At 44.3% G+C, this 21,272-nt stretch overlaps 1 protein-coding gene across 5 annotated transcripts in view; it reads left to right on the top strand.

Moving 5' to 3' along the window:
• Nucleotides 1–21,272, top strand: part of UBE3B (ubiquitin protein ligase E3B) — a 57,592-nt gene that overhangs the window by 1,082 nt on the left and 35,238 nt on the right. For 3 of the 5 annotated variants that reach the window (XM_022550871.3, XM_089894585.1, XM_022550869.3), the window contains exons 2-14: nt 2,895–3,001; nt 4,621–4,802; nt 4,964–5,084; nt 6,411–6,470; nt 6,889–6,993; nt 8,457–8,553; nt 9,800–9,885; nt 10,771–10,853; nt 13,980–14,085; nt 14,384–14,504; nt 15,505–15,682; nt 16,114–16,277; nt 17,421–17,588. In XM_022550871.3, coding sequence (XP_022406579.1) covers nt 4,642–4,802; nt 4,964–5,084; nt 6,411–6,470; nt 6,889–6,993; nt 8,457–8,553; nt 9,800–9,885; nt 10,771–10,853; nt 13,980–14,085; nt 14,384–14,504; nt 15,505–15,682; nt 16,114–16,277; nt 17,421–17,588 — 1,450 coding nt within the window. In that variant the 5' untranslated portion in view covers nt 2,895–3,001; nt 4,621–4,641. Of the gene's footprint in view, nt 1–731; nt 781–2,894; nt 3,002–4,620; nt 4,803–4,963; nt 5,085–6,410; nt 6,471–6,888; nt 6,994–8,456; nt 8,554–9,799; nt 9,886–10,770; nt 10,854–13,979; nt 14,086–14,383; nt 14,505–15,504; nt 15,683–16,113; nt 16,278–17,420; nt 17,589–21,272 lie in introns of all 5 variants that reach the window. The other 2 variants (XM_089894584.1, XM_089894583.1) reach the window with 2 other exon arrangements.

Here is a 21,272-nt window from a genome sequence, read left to right as displayed (position 1 = left end):
TATTCCCACCATAGGCGGAAAATTGCCTTGGGCTCAGACAGCAGTTATATATGGTGCTTCGCCTTTGGACTACACTCTCTAGACTGTCAGGCTCTTTCATAGTGCTCCATGAAGTTGGCCTGATCCAGAAAAGATTGATTTTGAACAGTCTCATGGAACTATAGAAGTAGAGTCCTGACTCAGTATTAAAATCTTGACTCTGCCCCTTTGGGGATTATGGGAGATATTAAATGGGATTATGGGAGATATTAAATGATCTTATAGGGTTGCTCTTCTTGTTAGATGAGATCACATAGAAAGGACTTGACAAGCAGTGGGTACTCAAATTAACATGTTTCCTTTTGCTTTTCAGACCATCTTGGTTATCCACAATCTCTTGTTTCCTAATCTTTCCACCTATAACATTTTTGTTTCCCTAACCGGATTGTAAACTTCTTAGGGACAGAACGGTAAAGCTCACTTACCTGCTATCTGCTTTCAGATACTCCTTATTAACATTTTCCCATTTAATGTAATCACAGTATCCTGATGACTAAATCGAGATACAAGAAGGGTAAATTTTCATTTAATCCTTTTAGCAACTCTAGGAGGCAGGTACTATTATTATCCTCAATTTACAGATAAGGAAACTGAGGCCTAGAGAGGATAAGTAACTTGGCCAAATAAGGTAGAACCAGAACTTGAAAGAAACAAGGGCTACTTTGACCCAAGGCTTTCTCTGCTACTCACAGCCTTTTCTACGCACAGCCTTTTCTTTGATTCTCCAGGGCATTTAGCAGAGTAAGTACTTAATAAATACTTCTGATGTGTTTTTATTTGATTGATGAACTGTAATAGATGTTATGCAGGTAGAGGAGGTGAATAAGAAAGAATTTGAAGAACTGCAAAGTATAGACCATTATGTGGTGTAAACAGAAACCAACATACAGCGTTACCAAGGGGATGATGATCTCAAGGAAGGGATCTTATCCTGCAGGGCCCGCTGGGAGAAGTGAAGTTTTGACATAGTCTTAGAGGTACTTAGTCACAGTTGGCATGCAACCTCCTGTTCTTCTATTGGGAAAAAGTGCTCTCTTCTCCTTCCGCTCCCTCCCCTTCCTCCCCCTGCCCCCCAAGAGGGACTGTCTCCACGTTAAGGAAAGAGTATACCATTGTGCTCATGGCTTGGGCCAGCTTGTTTGTAGCTCTCAGGACCTTGAAGCTGTTACCCAGTATAAACAGGGCCCAGGGCTCATAGCCCAAGTGACAGGACTGGTGAGTCTTAGTACACCCAGGGATAGAAAAAACTCTTAACGGGTGACTGTTATTTCCTACCCAGAGAACCATAGTGCCTGTACAGTTGAGGGCCTCTGCTGAAGAGTTTTAAAAAAGAAAATCTTTGTGTCTATAAAAATAATACGTCAATTAGACTTACTGACTGTGCGCCCCGTCAGCCACCTCTATAGGTGCTTGAGGTCATCATCTCATTCAGTGCTCATGATCGGCCTCTAAGCTGATTAACGGACAAGACAGAACGACTCCCAGATATCTCCCCCCGCGGTACACGGCAGAGCTAGGGGCTGGCTCCAGCTCTGACTCACAGTGCCATGTCACGCTACCACATGCCTTCTATGGAGAGTTCGAAAAACAGACTAGTTAGGGAAGCAAAATTTCCCACAGTTCCCCTATCTCAAAACAACCACTCTTTTTTTTAAATATTGAAGTATAGTTGATGTACAATATTATATATAAGTTACAGATGTACAATATTATATATGTTACAGGTGTATAATATGGTGATACACAATTTTTAAAGGTTTTGCTCCATTTGTAGTTATAAAATACTGGCTATATTCCCCATGTTGTACAAAAGATCCTTGTACTTTATTTTATACCTTACAGTTTGTACCTCTTAATCCCTTACCCCTATACTGCCCCTTCCTCCTTCCCTCGCCCTGCTGGTAACCAGTTGTTCTCTGTATCTGTGAGTCTGCTTCTCTTTTGTTATATTCATTAGTTAAAACAACCATTCCTAATGTGTTTTTCCCCCCAGTTTTGTATCTACCTGCGCACGTGATTTTTTCTCTTTCGTTACGCAATTGGGATCATGTTGTAATAGGGAAGAACCCTTTGTATTCTATTACAACTTAATCACTAAAGGGATGTTGCCTGTAAGCTTAAATTATACATAATGGCCCACCTCTGGGAACCCTGCCTCCCAGGTAATGAGCATTAAGCTAAAATACCTTTGTTTAGCTCACAGGAAACATCCTGACCAGGCCCACCTCTGAATGACTGCAGGGAGGAAGAAATTAACACGTCCCCTCTGGAGGCTGACCAAAACCAGGAAATGTTTGACTTTCCTCCCTCCCCTTTTAGTATAAAAGAAGCCTGAATTCTAATTCAGGCAAGATGGTTCTTTGGGGCATGAGTCCACCATCTTCTCGGTTTGCTGGCTTTCCAAATAAAATTGCTGTTCCTTGCCCCATCAACTCGTCTCTCGATTTATTGGCCTGTCGTGTGGCAAGCAGTATGACCTTGGACTCTGTAACAGTGTTGGTTCGCAGCCAGCCTCCTTTTCGTTTCTTAGACATAAATATTTTTCCAACTTGCTGAAAATGTCAAACGTAATTTGCAATGGCTTTTAAACATGTCATCCCCTCTGTTATTCTTAGTTGCCATCACGAAACATTTACAGCTTTAATTCAGCAACTTCTTTGGCCTTATTATCAACCTGTTCCCTTTCAACTGTGAGGACTGGGGAGATACGTCTACCATTTAGATCCAACATTAACTAGAGAGGACACAGATGTTTTTGCACTGTCTTTATTACTTTTTCTCAGTGAGGAAGGTATATGATGCCTACCTAGAAAACTAATCCTAAATCTGGATTTTTTTTCTTCTGCTTCTGCCAGAAAACACAAGCTCCTCTGAAGTGAGAAGATGTCCTCAGCTGTGAGCCCTGTGCAAAATCACTAATGACTGATTACCTGACATTTCTGCGTCACCAGCAGGTCCTCAGGTGAGTGCTCCAGACTTCCACTTCTGGGACAGAGTGAATGGTTTGGAAGACTGGTACCTTTTTATTGCCTGTCTTCTCACGCTCCCTCCCATCATCAGGTAAAAGTTTCAAGATGGTCTTACAGGTACTTAGTCACAGTTTGTGTGCAACCTCCTGTTTTACTATTGGGAAGAGGCTCTTTCTTCTGCTTCCTCCCCCACCCCCGACACCCCATGAAGGACCGTCTCCATGTTCGTTTGTCTTGAGAATTACTGATGAGAGACCCACGTGTAGGAAAAGCCTTACTGTTTAACAGATGTGAATCAATGTCGAACAGGGGCCACAGAGGTCCCCCGACGTGTTGACATGGGAGGAGCCTTCTTATCCTTGATGTTTTCACGTGGACACTGCTTTGAGTGAGGTAACCTGGTAAAGAGATGGTTTACAAGAAGTCTAGATTTCTGAGTATTTCATTTCAGTGCCCATGTCAGCGGGTCTGATTATATATTTTGGATAGAATGACAAAGTTTTCAAGCATCTAAAGACATCATCTCAGTGTGGGAGGCTTTGTGGACCAGTGCTATGTGCTCTAGGCTGATAGCCAAAGCCATCCCTTTGGGAAAAGACAGTTACTGATGATTTAGATTAAAATGTAATGGCTAATTTAGAGTCCAAAAATACCAGTCTGTGGATGGGGGCCTTTCTACTCTAACGTCTTCCTCAGCCCTTGGCAGGATGGGAACGGTGAGGACAACAGAATAAGTTATGCCTAAAACCAAACATGTTCGATTTAATGGATTGTCTGGCATTCTGGAATCATGTACCTTTGGCTGTTTTAGTGTTTAAATGGCCCTTTAAAAAAAAATGAAAGGCTTCTTTTGTGTTGGGCACAAAGTAGGTATCAGTAAATATTTGTTGAGTGAATGGATAAATAAAATAATGGTGACAGTAAATAATTATGTTTAATGTTTTCCCCTCAAGTCTTTACTTGGCAAAATAAAAGTTGACTGCTCAGTGAAATATCCAGGGACCTTTGACTTAGAGGATGCCTGGTTTGAGTTAGAGCTTTGTGGTTGGAATTGATTCATGCTTTGTTTATTCATTAAACCATTGCAGAGCCCAGACCCTATGCCAGGCACTCTGTTGTTTCTCTTAAAAAAATGTGATAACTTGGGCTTCCCTGGTGGCGCAGTGGTTGAGAGTCCGCCTGCCGATGCAGGGGACACGGGTTCGTGCCCCGGTCCGGGAGGATCCCGCATGCCGCGGAGCGGCTGGGCCCGTGAGCCGTGGCCGCTGAGCCTGCGCGTCCGGAGCCTGTTGCTCCGCAACGGGAGAGGCCACAACAGTGAGAGGCCCGCGTACCGCAAAAAAATAAAAATAAAAATAAAATTAAAAAAAAAAAATGTGATAACTTAATACAGGAAAAAGCATCGCTGGTCTGAGGAGTTGCATGAAAGGAGCCGACAGGAAGCTGGGACTTGTGCGGGGACAGCTATCAGCCATTTGGGAGGGAGCTGGGGGGGTCCCGAGTAGCTTTCTGCTGCTGCCCAAGTCCCTTCCTGCCCTTTGCTCCTGAGCCCCTTTCCGTGAGTGTTTTTAGTATAATGACCTACATCAGCCACTTGCCATTTTCTTTGCAGGGTTTGTGCAAGTTTGCAAACATGTTCACTGTTTCTCAGACCTCGAGAGCTTGGTTCATTGATAGAGCCCGTCAGGCTCGAGAGGAAAGGCTGGTGCAGAAGGAGCGGGAGAGGGCAGCCGTGGAGATTCAGGCCCACGTACGGAGTTTTCTCTGTCGGCGTCGACTGCAAAGAGAAATCAGGTGGGTGTCAGGAGCTCCTCAGCACGTTTTCTCTTGTTTCCAATTCATAGCAAAAAAACCCCACAAAAACCGATCGCTTTTCTCTTAACAGTTCTTGAACAGCCTTCCAGCTGCTATGAACTCCTAATTTAAAACGTCTTTTTTTACCCTTCCCTCCCTAGGAGAGAGATTGATGAGTTTTTTAAAGCAGATGACTCTGGGTCCAGTAAAAGAAGTGCACTTTGTATTTTTAAGACTGCCAGGAAACTGCTGTTCTTGTTCAGAATTAAAGAGGATGATGAGGTAAAATAATAATAGCAAACCCACATCGTGCTTATGTGTCAGATCTTTTTGTAAGTATTTGATAGATATTAACTCATTTAGTCCTGACAGCAACTCTGTGAGACAGGTTCTGTTACCCCCACATCCTGCCCCTTTTGTTTTCTTGGAACCTGTTTCGTAGGGATTATGCCCAGTGCTGGGAATCATCACGATTGTTTTCACATTGACTCTTACAGGCACTTGTCCTCAGATGCGTAGGTTAGCAGATTTGTGAGACATAACATGGTACAAGTCATAATAAATGGTAACTGACAGGCGGTGGTGAGGACATTGGAGGAAGAGGTGGGCTGTGGTGTGCCATCAAAGGGGTGGCCGCTCCTCTGCTCCAGCCACTGGGGGACTGATACTCTGATTTTTTTAAAGACACTCCAGAGCTCTTTGACACTCAGTTTTCTAATTTGTAAAAATTGGCCGCTAATTTGAAATTTCTCTTAAAATCCTGCAAACCAAACAAAACAGGCTAGTTTTACCTGTGGAATTAGAAAAATCAGCCTAGAAAGTAAAATTCCAGGGGAGCAGCTAGTCATCTGTAACAGTACTAATGGAGACCCTTGAGGAGGGCCTCTGTGTTCCTGGGGGTTAGGCATCCATTACTGCTAAGCTTCACATTGTGCCAGACCCTCTTCTGGGTACGGGGCCCCAGAAGGAAACAAAGTGGGCAAGGTCTCTACCCTTGAGGAGCCTGTAGCCCAGCAGGAGAGAGAGAGGAGGACGCTGGCAGTAAACGCAGTCCCGCAGATGAGGACAGGCAGGCGCAGGGAGGTGACGCCTGTTTACAGAGGAGGAAACCACAGCTCAGTCTGGTAGAGCAGCAGCCAGGGCCACACCTCTTTTAAGGGTGGATCCAGGGTTGGTACAGCCAGGGTGTACCACTTTTCTTGCTTTCGCATTTCAAGATGAAAGTGATGATATGACAGTTTTTGAGGCAAAAGTCAGCATCCGTGGTGCTTACAAAATGGCAAATGGCTGAGCACAATTTAGGAGACAGCTGCTAGTCTGCAGGAATCCAGGCCCAGTTTGCCAGGTTGATCTTGTTTTTCAAAAGGAGCCCCAGTCTAAAACACATGTAGGGCTCATCCTGCCTGTGGGTCACCAGTTTGAGAGCCTTTCCTTAGGCTTTCTGATCCTCGGTCTCCACATCTACAAGTCGGAATTAAATAGGATCCCGATGTGAGTCATCTGGCGTCAGGCCGGCACATCCATGCCAGGGGTCCACGGAACATTTGCTGCTTTCTGATTTCTCCATTCATTGTGAGAATTTATAACCCCCATTCTGCCTCTCTGCAGAGATTTGAGAAGTTGTGTCGCTGCATCCTGAGCAGCATGGATGTTGAGAATGAACCCAAGGTAAGTGGGGCGGAAGCCAGAAAGTCTCCCACGACCACTCAAGCTGGCCTGTTTACCTCTGAAAATTCCTGTTGAATGTTCTGACTGTTGTGTGTGACTCTGCATGTTCACACCCATGTGTAAGTAAGTAATGGATCGAAAACATTAACAAAGTACAGGTGAATTCCTTAGTCTTTGCATTATCCAAGAAGCTGTGCGCTGCTCTTGCCTCATACTCAGGATGGTAAATCCACTTACCAGGCTAGTTTTACCTTTGGGTTTAGTGTTAAAATAAGTCCTCCTTGCTGCTTATTTTTGTGTTCATCCCCCTGCCTTATCTGGCTCTGGACCTAGCTAATTGGTCCCATTCCAGTAGCTGGAATGTGTGTCATTTGATCCCTGTAACTGCCCATTACATTTCTCTTTTTCCTGTTTGTAGGTATGGTACGTGTCCCTGGCTCTTTCCAAGGATCTCACCCTCCTATGGATTAAACAGATCAAAGACGTTATGTGGTATTGCTGTGAGTTTCTTGAGCAGCTCAAGGTAAAAAATAAAAACAAGACTGTAAATCTATCCCTCCCACTTGAGGCCTGTAGAATGTATTTTCAGAGTCCTCGTGGTTCCCTCATAGGTTATACCTTTGTGATGTATCAGTTGGAGTCTAGTAAAGAATTACTGGAGCCCCTGTTCCCAGAGAGAGTGAGTTAGATGCTGTTATCAACTTGAGAGCTTCTTTCATGCACGGTATTTTGAACATTGACCTGCACTTACCACAGTGTTGACGGCAGGGAATCTTGTCTTCCTTTCGGTGCTTTTGATATAGTGGATACTTTGTAGCTGGCATAATTATACTAATCAGGCCCCTTGTTACAGTGCAGAAACCCAACATGAGTGCAGCTGGTAATACATACTAGAGCCAGGGGGCTTCTGGATTTTCCCTCTCTTTCCTCCTTTCATGTGTGCTCCCTTTTGGAATCACCTTGTCTTCTCCCACTCTAATCATGGCAGCTGGCAGTTCTAGCCTCACATCCTGACTCTGTCTTGACCAAAGACAAAAGGGAGGCTTCCCCCATCAATTCAGAAATCTGGGAGGACTCATAAAGGTCCAGTGGGATCCTGGTCTCAACCCTGAACTGGTCACAGTGGCAAGATGGGTGGGGTACTGCCACCAGCCCTGCCTGGTCCAGTGCCCACCCTTGTGTTATGGGAAGGTGGGCAGGGGTGTGAGTGTGTACAAACAGCAGCCGTTTCCACTTTGCACGTGGGGAGGGAGAAGTTTCAGGGTCAGAGGCTTGGCAAGGACTCTGGTAGTAACTGAGCAATGGAGCAGATGTCCCCAGAGCACCCAGTGATCCATTCCCAGACATCTCTCTCAAGGCACTTGTGAATGGCTCTCTTGGCCTTGACCCACCATCAAGCAAGAATTATAGTCATCATTATAGTAATAGCCAATAGTATCAATACATAGTGTTCTCTGTGTGGGAGGCACTGTTCTTAGCGCTTTATATTCATGAATCCATTTATTTCTCACAACAACTAAACGAAGGAAGCAGTGTTACTGTCCCTAGTCAACAGAGGAGGAAGCTGAAGTACAGAGAGGTTAAGAAACTTGCCCAAGATCACACAGCTAGTAAGTGGTGAAGCCAAAAGTCTGAGCCCAGAGTCCTTGTTATGTTCAATTGCATTTATACTCTGTTGCTCCAGTGTACATGCATACATATGTTAAATACTGAATGCATACATGTAGCAGGCCAGCCCTGGTCATCTTGTTTTCTAAGAATTCTCAATTCTCCATTCCCAAGAGTATTTCAGTTCTATGGTCAAGCACTAGTGTGCTGAAATCCCTGTTGTTTAACTCTTAAGAGTGATCATTCCTCAAGAGAAAAAGAATAAAGACTTAGAATCCTGACTCATTGGTTTGCATTCAGAAAAGCTGTAAAACGGTTGCTCTACTCTCTTGGACTGGAGGGTGTGTGTCTTAATCTTACTCTCTTTATTGTTTTTAGCCTGAAATTTTACAAGACTCCAAACTCATCACACTGTACCTCACGATGCTTGTCACCTTTACAGACACTTCAACATGGAAAATTCTCCGGGGAAAAGGTCTGTGGGACTTGCTTCAAAATCTTTCCTAAGTAGCGTTTCCATGGAGAGTTCGGGGACCTTTTCAAGAAGTATTTTTGCTGCCACAAGCCTCAGGGAAGGCCCTAGAACCACACACATGGAGACGTTGCACTATGGTATCTAGGATAAGTTCAGTATCATGTGCTCAGCTCTCTCCCTTCTTGGAATTTACGTTTGAAGGCACAATCCCTCTGAGCCCATTTGTTACAACTCCCACAGCACTTCAGCCTTCAGATTGATAATATTCACTTAAGCCTCATCATTTCATTTGGAGAATATTCGGCAGCAAATAATTCTATTTTGCCCATAAAATTGCATGGTAAAGCTGCCTTCTTCCTTGAACACTGAACTCGGCCTTACATGTTTCATACATTCACTTTATTTATCCGTTCACCCAGTAGCCTGCTTTGTGCCAGACGCTCTGCAGGCACTGGAGATAGGGGAGAGGTCACTGCCCTCCAGGGGCTTTAGGTGCTGAACTCTGTGTGCCCGCCCTTCCTCCCAGCACCTGAGCCTGGTGGGGTGGGGAGGAGACAGACTGAAGAGAGGTCGTATATATATGAATATCTGAGTAGTATACGTGGGTATGTAGGTCACGACAACAGTGTGACAAGGGGCGCTTGGAAGGAAGAGCCCAGGAGAAACGAGAGTGCAGTGGGGAGGGAGGCCTTGCCTTGTGTGGGGCTCGGCCTTTCCCGAAGCAGTGACATTTGAGCTGAGAGCTGCAGGGGGAGGTGGAGTTTGCAGAGCACAGAGGTGGGGCAGGACTCTGAAGCAAAGGAAACTGTGTGCCGAGGCTCCAGGCCAGGAAGGAGGGTTCATTTAAGTCATGATCCTGGACTCTGGGGGGGTATTTAGAACTCGGTGCGTTCTGGCCCTGCCAGGGGGCTTGTATCCCAGTGGGGAGAGGAGGTAGCCACCGGGGGTAGAAAGTGCCAGGCTTTCGGAGGGAAGTAGAAAATGTGTTGCAGGAGCTTGGAGGCCGGGGATGATACTTCTGGGAAACCAGAGGTCCCGTCCCCTAAGAGGTTACGCTTCCACCGGGCCTTGCAGGAGAGAGAATTCTGGAGATGTGGCGTCTCCCTGTCCTCTGGTGCCAGACCCAAGGGGAGCAGGAAGGCAAGCCAGAGGAGCTCTCATTTCCTTACGGCCTGGGGCCTAGGGCATGTAAACAGTTCACGTTATGGCCAGAGATTTTTTTTCTCAGACTTTTTTCTTCGTTTAGGTGAGAGTCTTCGACCAGCCATGAACCACATTTGTGCAAATATAATGGGCCATCTCAACCAGCATGGATTTTATTCTGTGCTGCAGGTCTGTGACCCCATCCCTAATGTGGGACTCACTCTCCATACCTGAACTTGGGTTTTTACCTCTGGTTTCGGCCTATCTGCTGCCCTCCTCACAGAAGCGCTTTCTGCAGGAAGCGCCCTCTCCTCCCTCCCCGACCCCGGCTTTGAGACCCTCTCGATTTGTGTGAAGGGAGGACAGTGACTGGAACCCCTTCACTGTGCTACATTTTTGACTATGAGGATAATCCAGTCATTTGAGACTTAAACTCAGGAAGGAGGTCTCAGGATGTATTCCCTCAGGTTCCTTCTTGGTTGGTGTCTGGAATCGTCTTTCTAGATCTGTGTCCTCAAACAGCCTTCCGTCCACACTGCATGTTATCGTGCCAGTTCATACATCCAGGGAATTGTCAGAAATGTAACTAATCACTGTTGAAAAGTATTGATACTTTGGAATTCTTGAGTTTGAGAAGTGACGTTGATCTAGGCCGTCCTCTGACCTGGCACTGAGATGGGCTGTTTCCTGGTTGGGTTTCACTTTCTCCTCACGACAACCCTGCGAGGTGCTATGGCAACCAAAGGTGGATTCTCGACAGTTCATCTCAGTGGAAGAGTCTACTTGATGCCATAACTCTGAATTGCTTCTAAAATAATTGAGATTTTAAATCTGGTCTTCTTCTAATCGGCTGCTAATTTTTTTAACTATTATTTTTTAAAACTCAAGTGTAATATTTAAACTAGAGAGAGAGAGTGGTACAGTGAACCTCCATACATACCCATTGCTTTTCTTTCATTTTTTTAGAAACATTCCAATACAGTTTTTTATCTGAAGCACTTACTGTACATTTTTTACGTGCACATGAATATAAAGTTGGCGCCGCCCCCTGACTAATTACAGTGTTCTTTGCAGGTATTGTTAACCCGTGGCCTGGCGAGACCCCGGCCTTGTCTGTCCAAAGGCACTTTAACAGCAGCCTTTTCCCTAGCAATGCGGTGAGTAAGAAACTGCGCCTGAGGAGCCAGCTTGCTTCTGAAGGCCTGCTCCTCCTGCTTTTCTTCTCTTGTTACTGGTATTAGGTACGGGCTTGCCCACTTTGTTAGAATTTACAGGAAGTGTTGTTCTTGATGAAAATGACACATCTGTGACTGCCCTGTTCTTAATCTTCCGGCTGTACCCTTGAATGTTTTTGCATCATGATTTGAGGGAAGCTATTCAAAATGAATTGCTTTTATTCTGCCAGGGGCCAAGATATGACCATTTTTCCTTTTGAGCTTTTAATTGATAAAGGAAACCTAAGAGCTGAAAGAGGCCCAGCAAAGGGCAGGGTGAAAGGATTCAGGGAATAGTGTTGCGAACACGGGTTTAAGACACTAGAGTTCGGAGGACCAGAGAGGATGTGATATTTATCTTCACTTAGTCAGTTTGGAGATGTAAAGTACGTAAGAAGCTAAATATTTCCTGATAGAAATCATACCAGCAAGTCTGAGAACTGCCAAGTGTAAAGAGCTGTGCTTGTTAGTGGGTCCAGAACATACTTAAACTGTTGAAAGGAGCAGTAACTTGGAGAGTTGTTAATAAGATAGCTTGATAATCTGAGATCATCTTAATCCCCAAGATAATAATAATTTGGGAAAGAAGGAGTGTTGTGGTCAAACCAGCTTGGTAAAGCTGCCCGTCTGCCCCTTCCTGGTAATTCACCGGGCACCTTCCTGCTGAAAGCTCTGACAGATCCTGTGGTAGCAAACTCTTTGGGCTTGTTTAACCTGATTTGACCCAAACATATCTGAACATGGAGTACTCTCGCCCAAGTTTTAGATGATGGAACATGTCTGTTACTATCCTGTGGAATCATTTTCCGTGGAACACCAATTTGAAAAATGATGGTCTAGATTATAGGTTGGCAAACTTTTTCTGCAAAAGGCCAGCTAGTAAATATTTTCAGTTCTGTGGGCTACGCAGCTTCTGTCACAACTACTGTGCCACTGTAGCCGCCAAGCAGCCATAGACAGTACATACACAAATGAGAATGGCTGTGTGTTCCAATAAAACTTTATTTACAAAAACAGGCAGTGGACAGTTTTTGACCTGTGGGCCACAGTTTGCCGACCTGATCTAGACTGTGGTTTCTACTAACCATTAGCCACGTGGGGCTGTTTAAATGGAAATTATTAAAATTAAATAAAATTAAGAATTCAATTCCTTGGTTTCATTAGCCATATTTCAGGTGCTCAGGGGCCACGTGACTAGTTGAAAACCATATTGACAGCACAAATGTGAAACATTTTCATCATCACCAAAAGTTCTATTGGACAAGGCTGGTGTACACCGTCCAATAGAAATATGATGAGAACCACATTAAATAAGTCAAAAGAAAGGGGAAATTGAGTTTAACGATATATTTTATATAAACTGCTATATCCAAATTTATCATTTTTGCATGGAATCAATACTTTTAAATTATTTTAATTAAAATTAGATAATTTATTAATTTTTCTTTCCGTGCTGATTCCTCAAAAAGTGGTGGCTATTTTACACTTAAAACATAGGAATTTGGTCTAGCCACATCTTATGTGCTCAGTAGCCCCTGACATGTGGCCAGTGGCTACTGCATTGGACAGCACACCTCTAGAGGCTAGACCTTCATAGCAGGAACAGAATCCAACCGGTTATGCTATGATTAAAGAAGTAGAACAAATTATCTAGGTAACAGTCATACGTTCGTTACATACTTTGAGAGGAGTTACATAGAGATGTATTTAATAAGTCGTAACACATGTTTTCCTAGATCAGGTTTACTGCGGCTCCCTCTCCTGAGTCACCTGAGCAGCTCATTCCAGCAGCATCGCCCACCCTCTCCTCTGTCACAGACAGCGGAGGATTGACACACAGACGCCTGAGCCCAGGAGTGCAGCAGCATCCTCTAGCTCCCCTGTCTTCCATCTCCCAAGAACACAAGTCGTCTTTCCGTCCCAGCATCCTTCCCTTGTCCCACTGTGGCTGCAGTTCACACTGTGATCCACCAAGAGGATCATCTAGTCATTCCACCACGTTTCTTCTCCTTTGAGAATATAATAGCGTCCATCATTTTAAGTTTTTTCTTTCCATATGTCAGAATCCATTGACTCACTTGTTAAGGCCGGGCTGTTTTAAAGCCTTTTTCTTGCATAGTGCACTTTTTTTCCTCCTCTGAATATTTGTAAGTAATTGAACAGGACCAGGACCTTGTAAAACAAGATATTCCGTGGTTTTGTCATACAATATGTAGATACTACTACTAAAAGTCTATGAAGTCATAACTGATATGTTTAGATGTGATCACCAAGTCCTATAATACAAATAGCTAACATTCACGGGCTGCACGTTGTTTTAAGACTTCTACACACGTTAACTGACTCCTCACCACATTCTCGTATCTCCATTTTATAAACGAGGCAGCTAAGGCCCAGAGAGGTTAGGTCACTTGCCCTTGGTCACACAGCCGGGAGGGGCAGGGCCTGGAATTAAACCTGGGCCATCTGACTCCAGAGCCCACACTTTTTATTCCTTACTCTTTATACTTCATATATTCAACACATTTTTATATTCTAAGATCAATATATATTTCTTAAATTAATGGCCCATGGGAACCTTCCCAAACTCACCTTGTTCCATTTATTATCTGGATATATATTCAGAATAAATTGCTTAATTGAAGTATGAGTTATTGGTGACTTATCACCCAGTAAACATACCCATGTAAGCACCACCCCACCTGTGAAATAGAACAACAGTAGCAGCACCCCAGAAGCCCCTCTTTTCCTCCTTTCCAGTCACTATCCCCATCCTCCTCTCCCGTGTACATAGTTTCTCATTCTGCTTTTTTTTTTAAAGTTGATTATAGCATGAGGATTCTCTCATGTCAGTAAAACTTCAGTAAATTGATTTTTCATAGCTGCGTCATAGACTAAAGTATCACTTATTCAACCTTCCCCCAGTGAATGGGCCCATTTTCAGCCTTCAGTCTTCCTAGAAGTCCTGTGAAGCATAATTCCAAGGGATTTGGGGGTGTTGGTAGGGTTGTTCTTTTGTTCCAGGTTCACATTAAACGTGTCTGAGTGAGGTGATATGTCTGTGTCTAGCCCTGTGATTGCTGCACAATTTTCAGACAATCTGATCCGGCCGTTCCTCATCCACATTGTGTCTGTGCCCGCTCTCATGACTCATCTCAGCACAGTGACCCCCGAGGTGAGTGGGCTCTGAATTCCCCCAATTCCATCTTTGCCTTTGTCCTTAAAATAGAAAGTAAAATGTTTTCTCTGTTAATTTCTACCTCGTCTCCTGATGGTTCTCCTAAATCAGTAGCTACCGTAGACACACTTGTGTTAGAAGCCCAGAGAAAAAGGGTCTCATCTTTGCTCATTTTCTTCTTGGTGATGGATAACATGTTTGGCAGCTAGGGGGTGAGCTGCGGGGATAGAGTTCACACTCTGGTGGGAAGCTCCTTTTATCAGCTTCCACTTTAACAGTCTACGATTGTTTGCAGCGCCTCACTATTTTAGAATCTCATGACACGCTCCGTAAATTCATCACATTTTTAAGAGACGAAGATCGATGCCGTGATGTATGTGAAAGTTTAGAAGGATGCCATACACTTTGTCTCATGGGTAAGTATCTATGGCTGGAATTTTATTGTGTTCTGGGCGTTGGAAAAAGCCCAGGTGTTTAGCTTTCCACCATTCTGGAGGCCACAAGCTGTTTTTAGTAAAAGTTGGAAGTGCTTACAATAAAAGACAGGTAATGAGGTAAACAGTTTAAGTAGACACATGAAACTGAAAATCACATGGAAAAATACATCAGCCTGGCAAACTAGCTGAGTGACTGTAAATGAATGTTAACTTTTAGCCCTTAGCTTCCTGGCAGCCAAGGGAAAAATGAAAACGTGTTGAGTTACCTGGATAATTCTCATCTCAAGAGAGAAGAGAGCACAGTTTGGTGGGGCTTAGATCAGAGTAAGGTCTACAATGCCTGTTTTACAGTGTTTTCATTTAGATGAGAACAGGGTTTGGGGATAGAGAAGCATTTGAAACAGCAGAGGTACACAACTCTCGTTGCCTAATTAGAGGAAATTTATTTTACATAGAAAAAGGTTCTTGGGGCTACATTTTAAGGGAGTCGATGGTAAGAGTCCTCACAGAAAACATTAAATAAATTCAGTGAACACTGAATAACAGTGATTTTCCAGGACTTTTCAGCTATTCTTCAGGAGGTCATTGCTTGTGTTGACCCTTGGTTTTAGAATCTTGGTGTAAGAAAATGTTATACTAACTTAAAAATCTGTGTACCTGACATTTTACACGTTACTTCATATAGTCCTCACATCAAGAGTGGGGGTCATCACTCCAGTCTTACAGATGAGCAAACAGACTCAAGAAGTAGGTTGAGGGTCACCTAGCTCGCCTCTGGCAGAGCCAGGATTTGAGGCCAGGTCTGCCTGTTTCTAAGCCCTGCACAGCACTGCAGCCCCAGCACTGATGGGTTCCTCTCTATGTGGAATTTCTTCCTGCACGTAGACATGGATGCATGAGCCCCAGGCAGAGAGCAGGGCTGGGAGGTGAGGAAGTGTGTCTGTCCGGGCCTACTGCACTCAGCCTTCTCTCTTTGTAGGCAACCTCCTGCACTTGGGCTCCCTCAGCCCCAGGGTGTTAGAGGAGGAGACAGATGGATTTGTGAGTTTGCTCACCCAAATGCTCTGCTACTGTCAGAAGTACGTGTCCCAGAAGAAATCCAACCTTACCCATTGGCACCCTGTCCTTGGCTGGTTCTCCCAATCCGTGGACTATGGGTGAGTTCTGGAGGCAGATCACCGTCTTCCTTGTCTCTGCCTGCCTCTCTTCCACCACTTCCCCCTTTTCATCGAGATCTGTGGGCCAGGCCTGCAAGCCAGCTACGTAGGCATCAGGAAGCTTTTGTCGACTGGGTGGTAAACAGGTTGGAATTAGGATGAAGAACAGATAGAGGCTGTCTGGGATGTGACTGTGACACGTGGGGCCTGAGGGGAGCAACAATGCTGCTGGCAGCACAGGAAGTCTGTGTGGAGCGAGAGAGCCAAGAAAGAGCTTGGTGCCTTCTGCATCCAGGCCTCAGCGGCAATTTGTGGATCCCACTTCTCTTATAGCATCTTACTTGCCGTGCTGAGTGGCAGTCCCCAGCTACCCTTCCATGTGGCCATCCAGCAGGTGGAACTGACGTGCCCGCTCTCCTGCTCTCTCCTAGCCTTAACGAGTCCATGCCCTTGGTCACCAGACAGCTGCAGTTCCTGTGGGGGGTGCCTCTGATCCGGATCTTCTTCAGTGACATCCTGAGCAAGAAGCTGCTGGAGAACCAGGAGCCGGTCCACGTGCCGCCAGCGTCCCCACAGAATGTGCTTCCTGTGAAGAGTGAGTGGCTCTCCTTCCCCGAAGTGCAGCGCCTGACTGGCCCTGTGTACCTGCTCCCCTCTGTCATGTGACCTCTGACTTCTCCCCTGAAGATTTTGAGACGGCTTAAATCAAGTTCACATTTAGCAAAACAGTGACTGGAAGTCCTTAGGGATAGTAAACAAGGACTAGGGAAATGTAACTATGTGAACAAAATCAAGGTTGTGTGTAGAGAACATCCACAGATGATCCATGAGGGCTGCCATGCTTATCTCTGAACTGCCATTTGGCTCTGAATTTCCAGTGGCCAAAAATGAAAAGGGATTTGTGGACCCTTTATTACTTCTCATTAGTAGGAAGAAGCAGGAAGATCTATTTCTTAGGGGAAGCAGAGCTTTTCTGAGTTCCTAATCATAAAATAAATCTCCCCTGTGGAGCTGCTTATACAGGTGGTAGTGGTCACTGACCAGGCTACCACCTCAGCGGCATCCTTGTTGCAGGGTCACTAATGGGTTCCTTGGAAAGGTTTCTTATTGCGCACTCTGATAAAAGTAAGGCAATGCTGTTAACACATAATTCAGTGGAGTTACTTGCCTATGGCAGATTGCCAGGTTCGGTGTGGTTTTTCTTCTGCCACCCAGTGTGTCACAAAGCTCCATCTTGTAGCTGTCAGTGAGCATGGGCTCAGTGTAACTTCAGCAGGATATAGATGCGAAGGTGTAAAACGAGAGTACAACCCCAAACTGATAATGAGTACTGGAGGTTGATGCTCCTACTTCCCTCTGAAAGCACAGAACATTGGGAATTAGCCAGGCCCCCCACCTTTGCCCCTCTTCCCATAATTCAGTCCTTGGAAGTTTCACCTTTGTGGGTTCTGAAGTTAAGTGGTTACAGTAAAATAATCCACAGTAAGAATCAAATATGTTTGGCTTGTTCTGACAGATCTTGTGCTGTTCTAAAGAGGTCTTTGTGTTCTGTCTAAAAACCTTTTGTTACTGCTTTTCTGATTTACCCAAAAGAGATGATTTGAATCGAAGCTGCAGCCTCACTGTCTGGCTCTGGCTGGAAATTAGGAGCTGTACTGAAGCGCTCTTCCCTTTATGGGGTGGAGTTTGGCAGATGGCTGAACTTCTGCTCACAGGTTCCTCCTTCTCTCCACGCCAGCTCTCCTGAAGCGTGCATTTCAGAAGTCGGCGTCAGTTCGGAATATTCTCAGGCCTGTCGGGGGTAAACGTGTTGATTCTGCAGAGGTGCAGAAGGTTTGCAACATCTGCGTCCTCTACCAGACCTCGCTGACGACTCTAACCCAGATCCGGCTGCAGATACTCACAGGTCTGGAGTCCTGAGGCGGTCTCCGCCATCTCTCACATTTGCCAGACAAGTTTTCTTAGAAGTTGATTCTCTCCTGGCTTCCTTGACTCAGAAAATAGATTCTGAAGAAGGGTATTTTTGAGCTATTCTTAGAACTTGATTCTCTTCAGTTAAAAAGCTTAAGGTCATTGCAGTCCTAGCACTTCTAGCTTGTTCCTATGACCTGGCTTTTATTTTCATTATGAAGTGCAACTTGCTTTTTTAAAAGTTAATATTTTTTTATGAATAGAAAACTAGAAAAGACAAGGAAGCAGAAAAAAGAAAACTTAAACCACTCTTAATCCTACAGTCCATAGATAACCACCTGATCCTGAGTGTGTTACATAAATATATATTTAGATTGAAATACATAGTTTTATTTTTCCCTTTCCATTAATCACATTATAAGCATTTTATCATGTCAGAATTCTTTAAAAACCTCATTATTATTGGTTGTGTAAGATCTCATTGCATGGATATGCCCGACATTTTCCTTTTTAGCTGAGCAAGGAAGAAAGTCCCCACTGTGAGCAGCACAGGAGTTGTTAGTATGATGGGTGTTATGAGGACAAAACGTCTATAAACCTTGAAGCTGTTGACTGCATAAAGGGTTAAGAACTTCTCTGTTACATTTTACATTTTTTAAATCAAAGTGCTGCTACTTCTGTCTTTCACACTTACTTACTCACCTTCAGATATTTATAGAGCACCTATGTGTGCCAGGCACTGAGGATGCAGAGGGGACTAAGACAGCCAAGGTCTGTTCCCAAGAGGATTACATTGCAGTAGTGAGGAGACCAATGATAAGTAAGAGGAAGTATATTTAATATAATGAAGGACACTGTGACAATGAAAATAATGAGAGACATTGTTGACTTGGACTAGGGCAGGGTTTCTCAGCCTTAGCACTGTTGACATTTGGGGCCAGATAATTTGTTGTTGTGGAGGGCATCCTATCCGTTGTAGGATGTTTAGCAGCCCCTGACCCCTACCCATAAATTCCAGTAGCACCTCTCTCCCACTTTTGACAACCGTACATGTCTCCAAACATTGTCAAATGCCCTCTGGGGTGGGGCGGTGTGCAAAATCATCCTTGGGTCAGAACCACTGGGCTGATGGAGATGGAAGCCGGAGGATTTACAGTCCACTCCAGGAGTGGAGTTTACAGGTCTTACTGGTAGATTGGATATGGGGGAGTGAGGACTATAAGTTTCAAAGATGTTGCCAGATTTCTGGCCCAAGCAACTGTGTGGATGGTGGGGCCATTTGCTGAGCTAAGGGATGACCAGCTTGGATGGGGGGGCAGGAGGTGGAGGGGGGACTGTGGGCCATCGAGAGTTCTGTCTGGCTGTGATGAGTGTAAGGTACCTGCTGGACCTGCAGCAGAGATGCCAAGCCAGCATACTGTGTACTGTGTGGAGGCTTGAGCAAAGGGGTGGGGTGAAAGGCCTGGGCCTGAGGGCCATTTCCCTAAGGAGAGTGCAGAAGGAGAAGGGGCCCAGATGAGCTGGCACCCCAGCACAGTGGGAAGGTCTGGGAAGCATACTGAGTGAGATGATTTTGAGGTAATAGCCTGTGTCCACCTTTATAAGATAACCACATTAAGCATCCCCCATTGTCCCAATGAGAGAATTGAAAAAGAAGTTTTTTGGCCAATTTGAAAGTATATGATTTTAGGGAATTCCCTGGCGGTACAGTGGTTAGGACTCAGCTCTTTCATTGCCAGGGCCCGGGTTCAATCCCTTGTCGGGGAACTATGATCCCACAAGCTGCGCTGCATGGCCAAAAAAAAAAAAGACGGAAAAAAAATACATGATTTTAAAAATGAAGATGAGCTAGTCTAAAGTATATGTATAATATTCGTTCTATTAGCTTGGCTATACACAAAACTATACACAAACTAGATTATAGAAAATAACATACTTGTTTTAAAAATACTGCTGTTTTTCTGCTCTCACAATTTACAAAATGTCTTTGTTCGTGCTCCTCACATACGTGTGTTGGTCCTGGAGCCACGTGCTGCTCCTCTGACCCGGCTCTCCAGAGCATGGCATCTTCGTTTCTATCTAAGTTGCTCGGGATGCAGCCCTCATTGAATTGGTATATCATGCTGTAAATGAGTATATTTGTCCTGTAGAAGTATACCTGTGATCTCTGCATTGTAACTTCTTACTCCATTTTTTTTAATTGAAGTATAGTTGACATGTAACATTATCTTAGTTTCAGGTGTACAACATGATTTGATATTTGTACACATTGCACAGTAAGGCTAGTTAACATCCATCACCATACATTGTTAATTTTTTTCTTTTTTTTCTTGTGTTAAAGACTTTTAAGATCTACCCTCTTAGCAACTTTCAGAAATGCAGTATATGTTATTAACTATAGTCACCGTGCTGTACTTTACATCCCCATGATTTATCTATTTTATAACTTGAAGTTTGTCCTCTTTGATCCCCTTCACCCATTTTGCTTACCTTTCCCCTACCGCCAACCCCCTGCCCCAGCAACCATAGGTACACCAATCTGTTCTCTGTATCTATGAGCTTGGGTTTTTTTCTTTGTTTTTTAGTTTCTGCATATAAGTGAAATTATATGGTATTTGTCTTTCTCTGACTTATTTCAGTTAGTATAATGACCTCAAGGTCCATCCGTGTTGTCACAAATGACAAGATACCATTCTCTTTTATGGCTGAATAGTATTCCTGTGTGTGTGTGCGCGCGCACGTGTGCGCACACATGCACACCACATCTTTTTATCCATTTGTCCATTGGTGGACACTTGGGTTGTTTCCTTTATCTTGGATATTGTAAATAATGCTGCTGTGAACAAGGGGGTACATACATCTTTTCAAATTAGTGTTTCTGTTTTCCTCAGATGAATACCCAGAAATGCAATTGTGGAATCATATGGTAGTTCTATTTTCAGTTTTTTTGAGGAATCTCCATACTGTTTTCCATAGTGGCTGCACCAGTTTACATTTCCAGCAACAGTGCACAAGAGTTCCCTTTTCTCCATACCCTCACCAACACTAGTTATTTCTTGTCTTTTTGGTAATAGCCATTCTAACAGGTGTGAGGTGATATATCACTGTGGGGTTTTTTTGTTTTTTTTTTTAATTTTTATTTTTTTTTGCGGTACGCGGGCCTCTCACTGTCGTGGCCTCTCCCATTGTGGAGCACAGGCTCCGGACGCGCAGGCTCAGCGGCCGTGGCTCACGGGCCCAGCCGCTCCGCGGCATGTGGGATCTTCCCGGACCAGGGCATGAACCCGTGTCCCCTGCATCAGCAGGCAGACTCTCAACCACTGCGCCACCAGGGAAACCCTATCATTGTGGTTTTGATTTGCATTTCCCAGATGGTTAGTGATGTTGAGCACCTTTACATGTGCCTGTTGGTCATTTGTATGTCATCTCTGGAAAAATGTATTCAGATCCTCTAACCATTTTTTAACCAGATTACTTGTTTTTTTGTTGAGTTGCATGAGTTCTTTATATATTTTGGATATTAACCCCTTATCAGGTATATGATTTGCAAATATTTTCTTCCATTCCATAGGTTGCCTTTTCATTTTGTTGATGGTTTCTTTTGCTCTGCAGAAGCTTTTTAGTTTGTTGTAGTCCCACTTGCTGATTTTTATTTTTGTTGACTTTGCTTTTGGAGTCA

The sequence above is a fragment of the Delphinapterus leucas genome, chromosome 14, assembly GCF_059928025.1.
Source record: "Delphinapterus leucas isolate spDelLeu-1000000601 "Yukka" chromosome 14, BTC_Dleu_Yukka2, whole genome shotgun sequence".
Classification (NCBI taxonomy): domain Eukaryota; kingdom Metazoa; phylum Chordata; class Mammalia; order Artiodactyla; family Monodontidae; genus Delphinapterus; species Delphinapterus leucas.
This window is presented reverse-complemented; position numbering and strand designations above follow the sequence as displayed.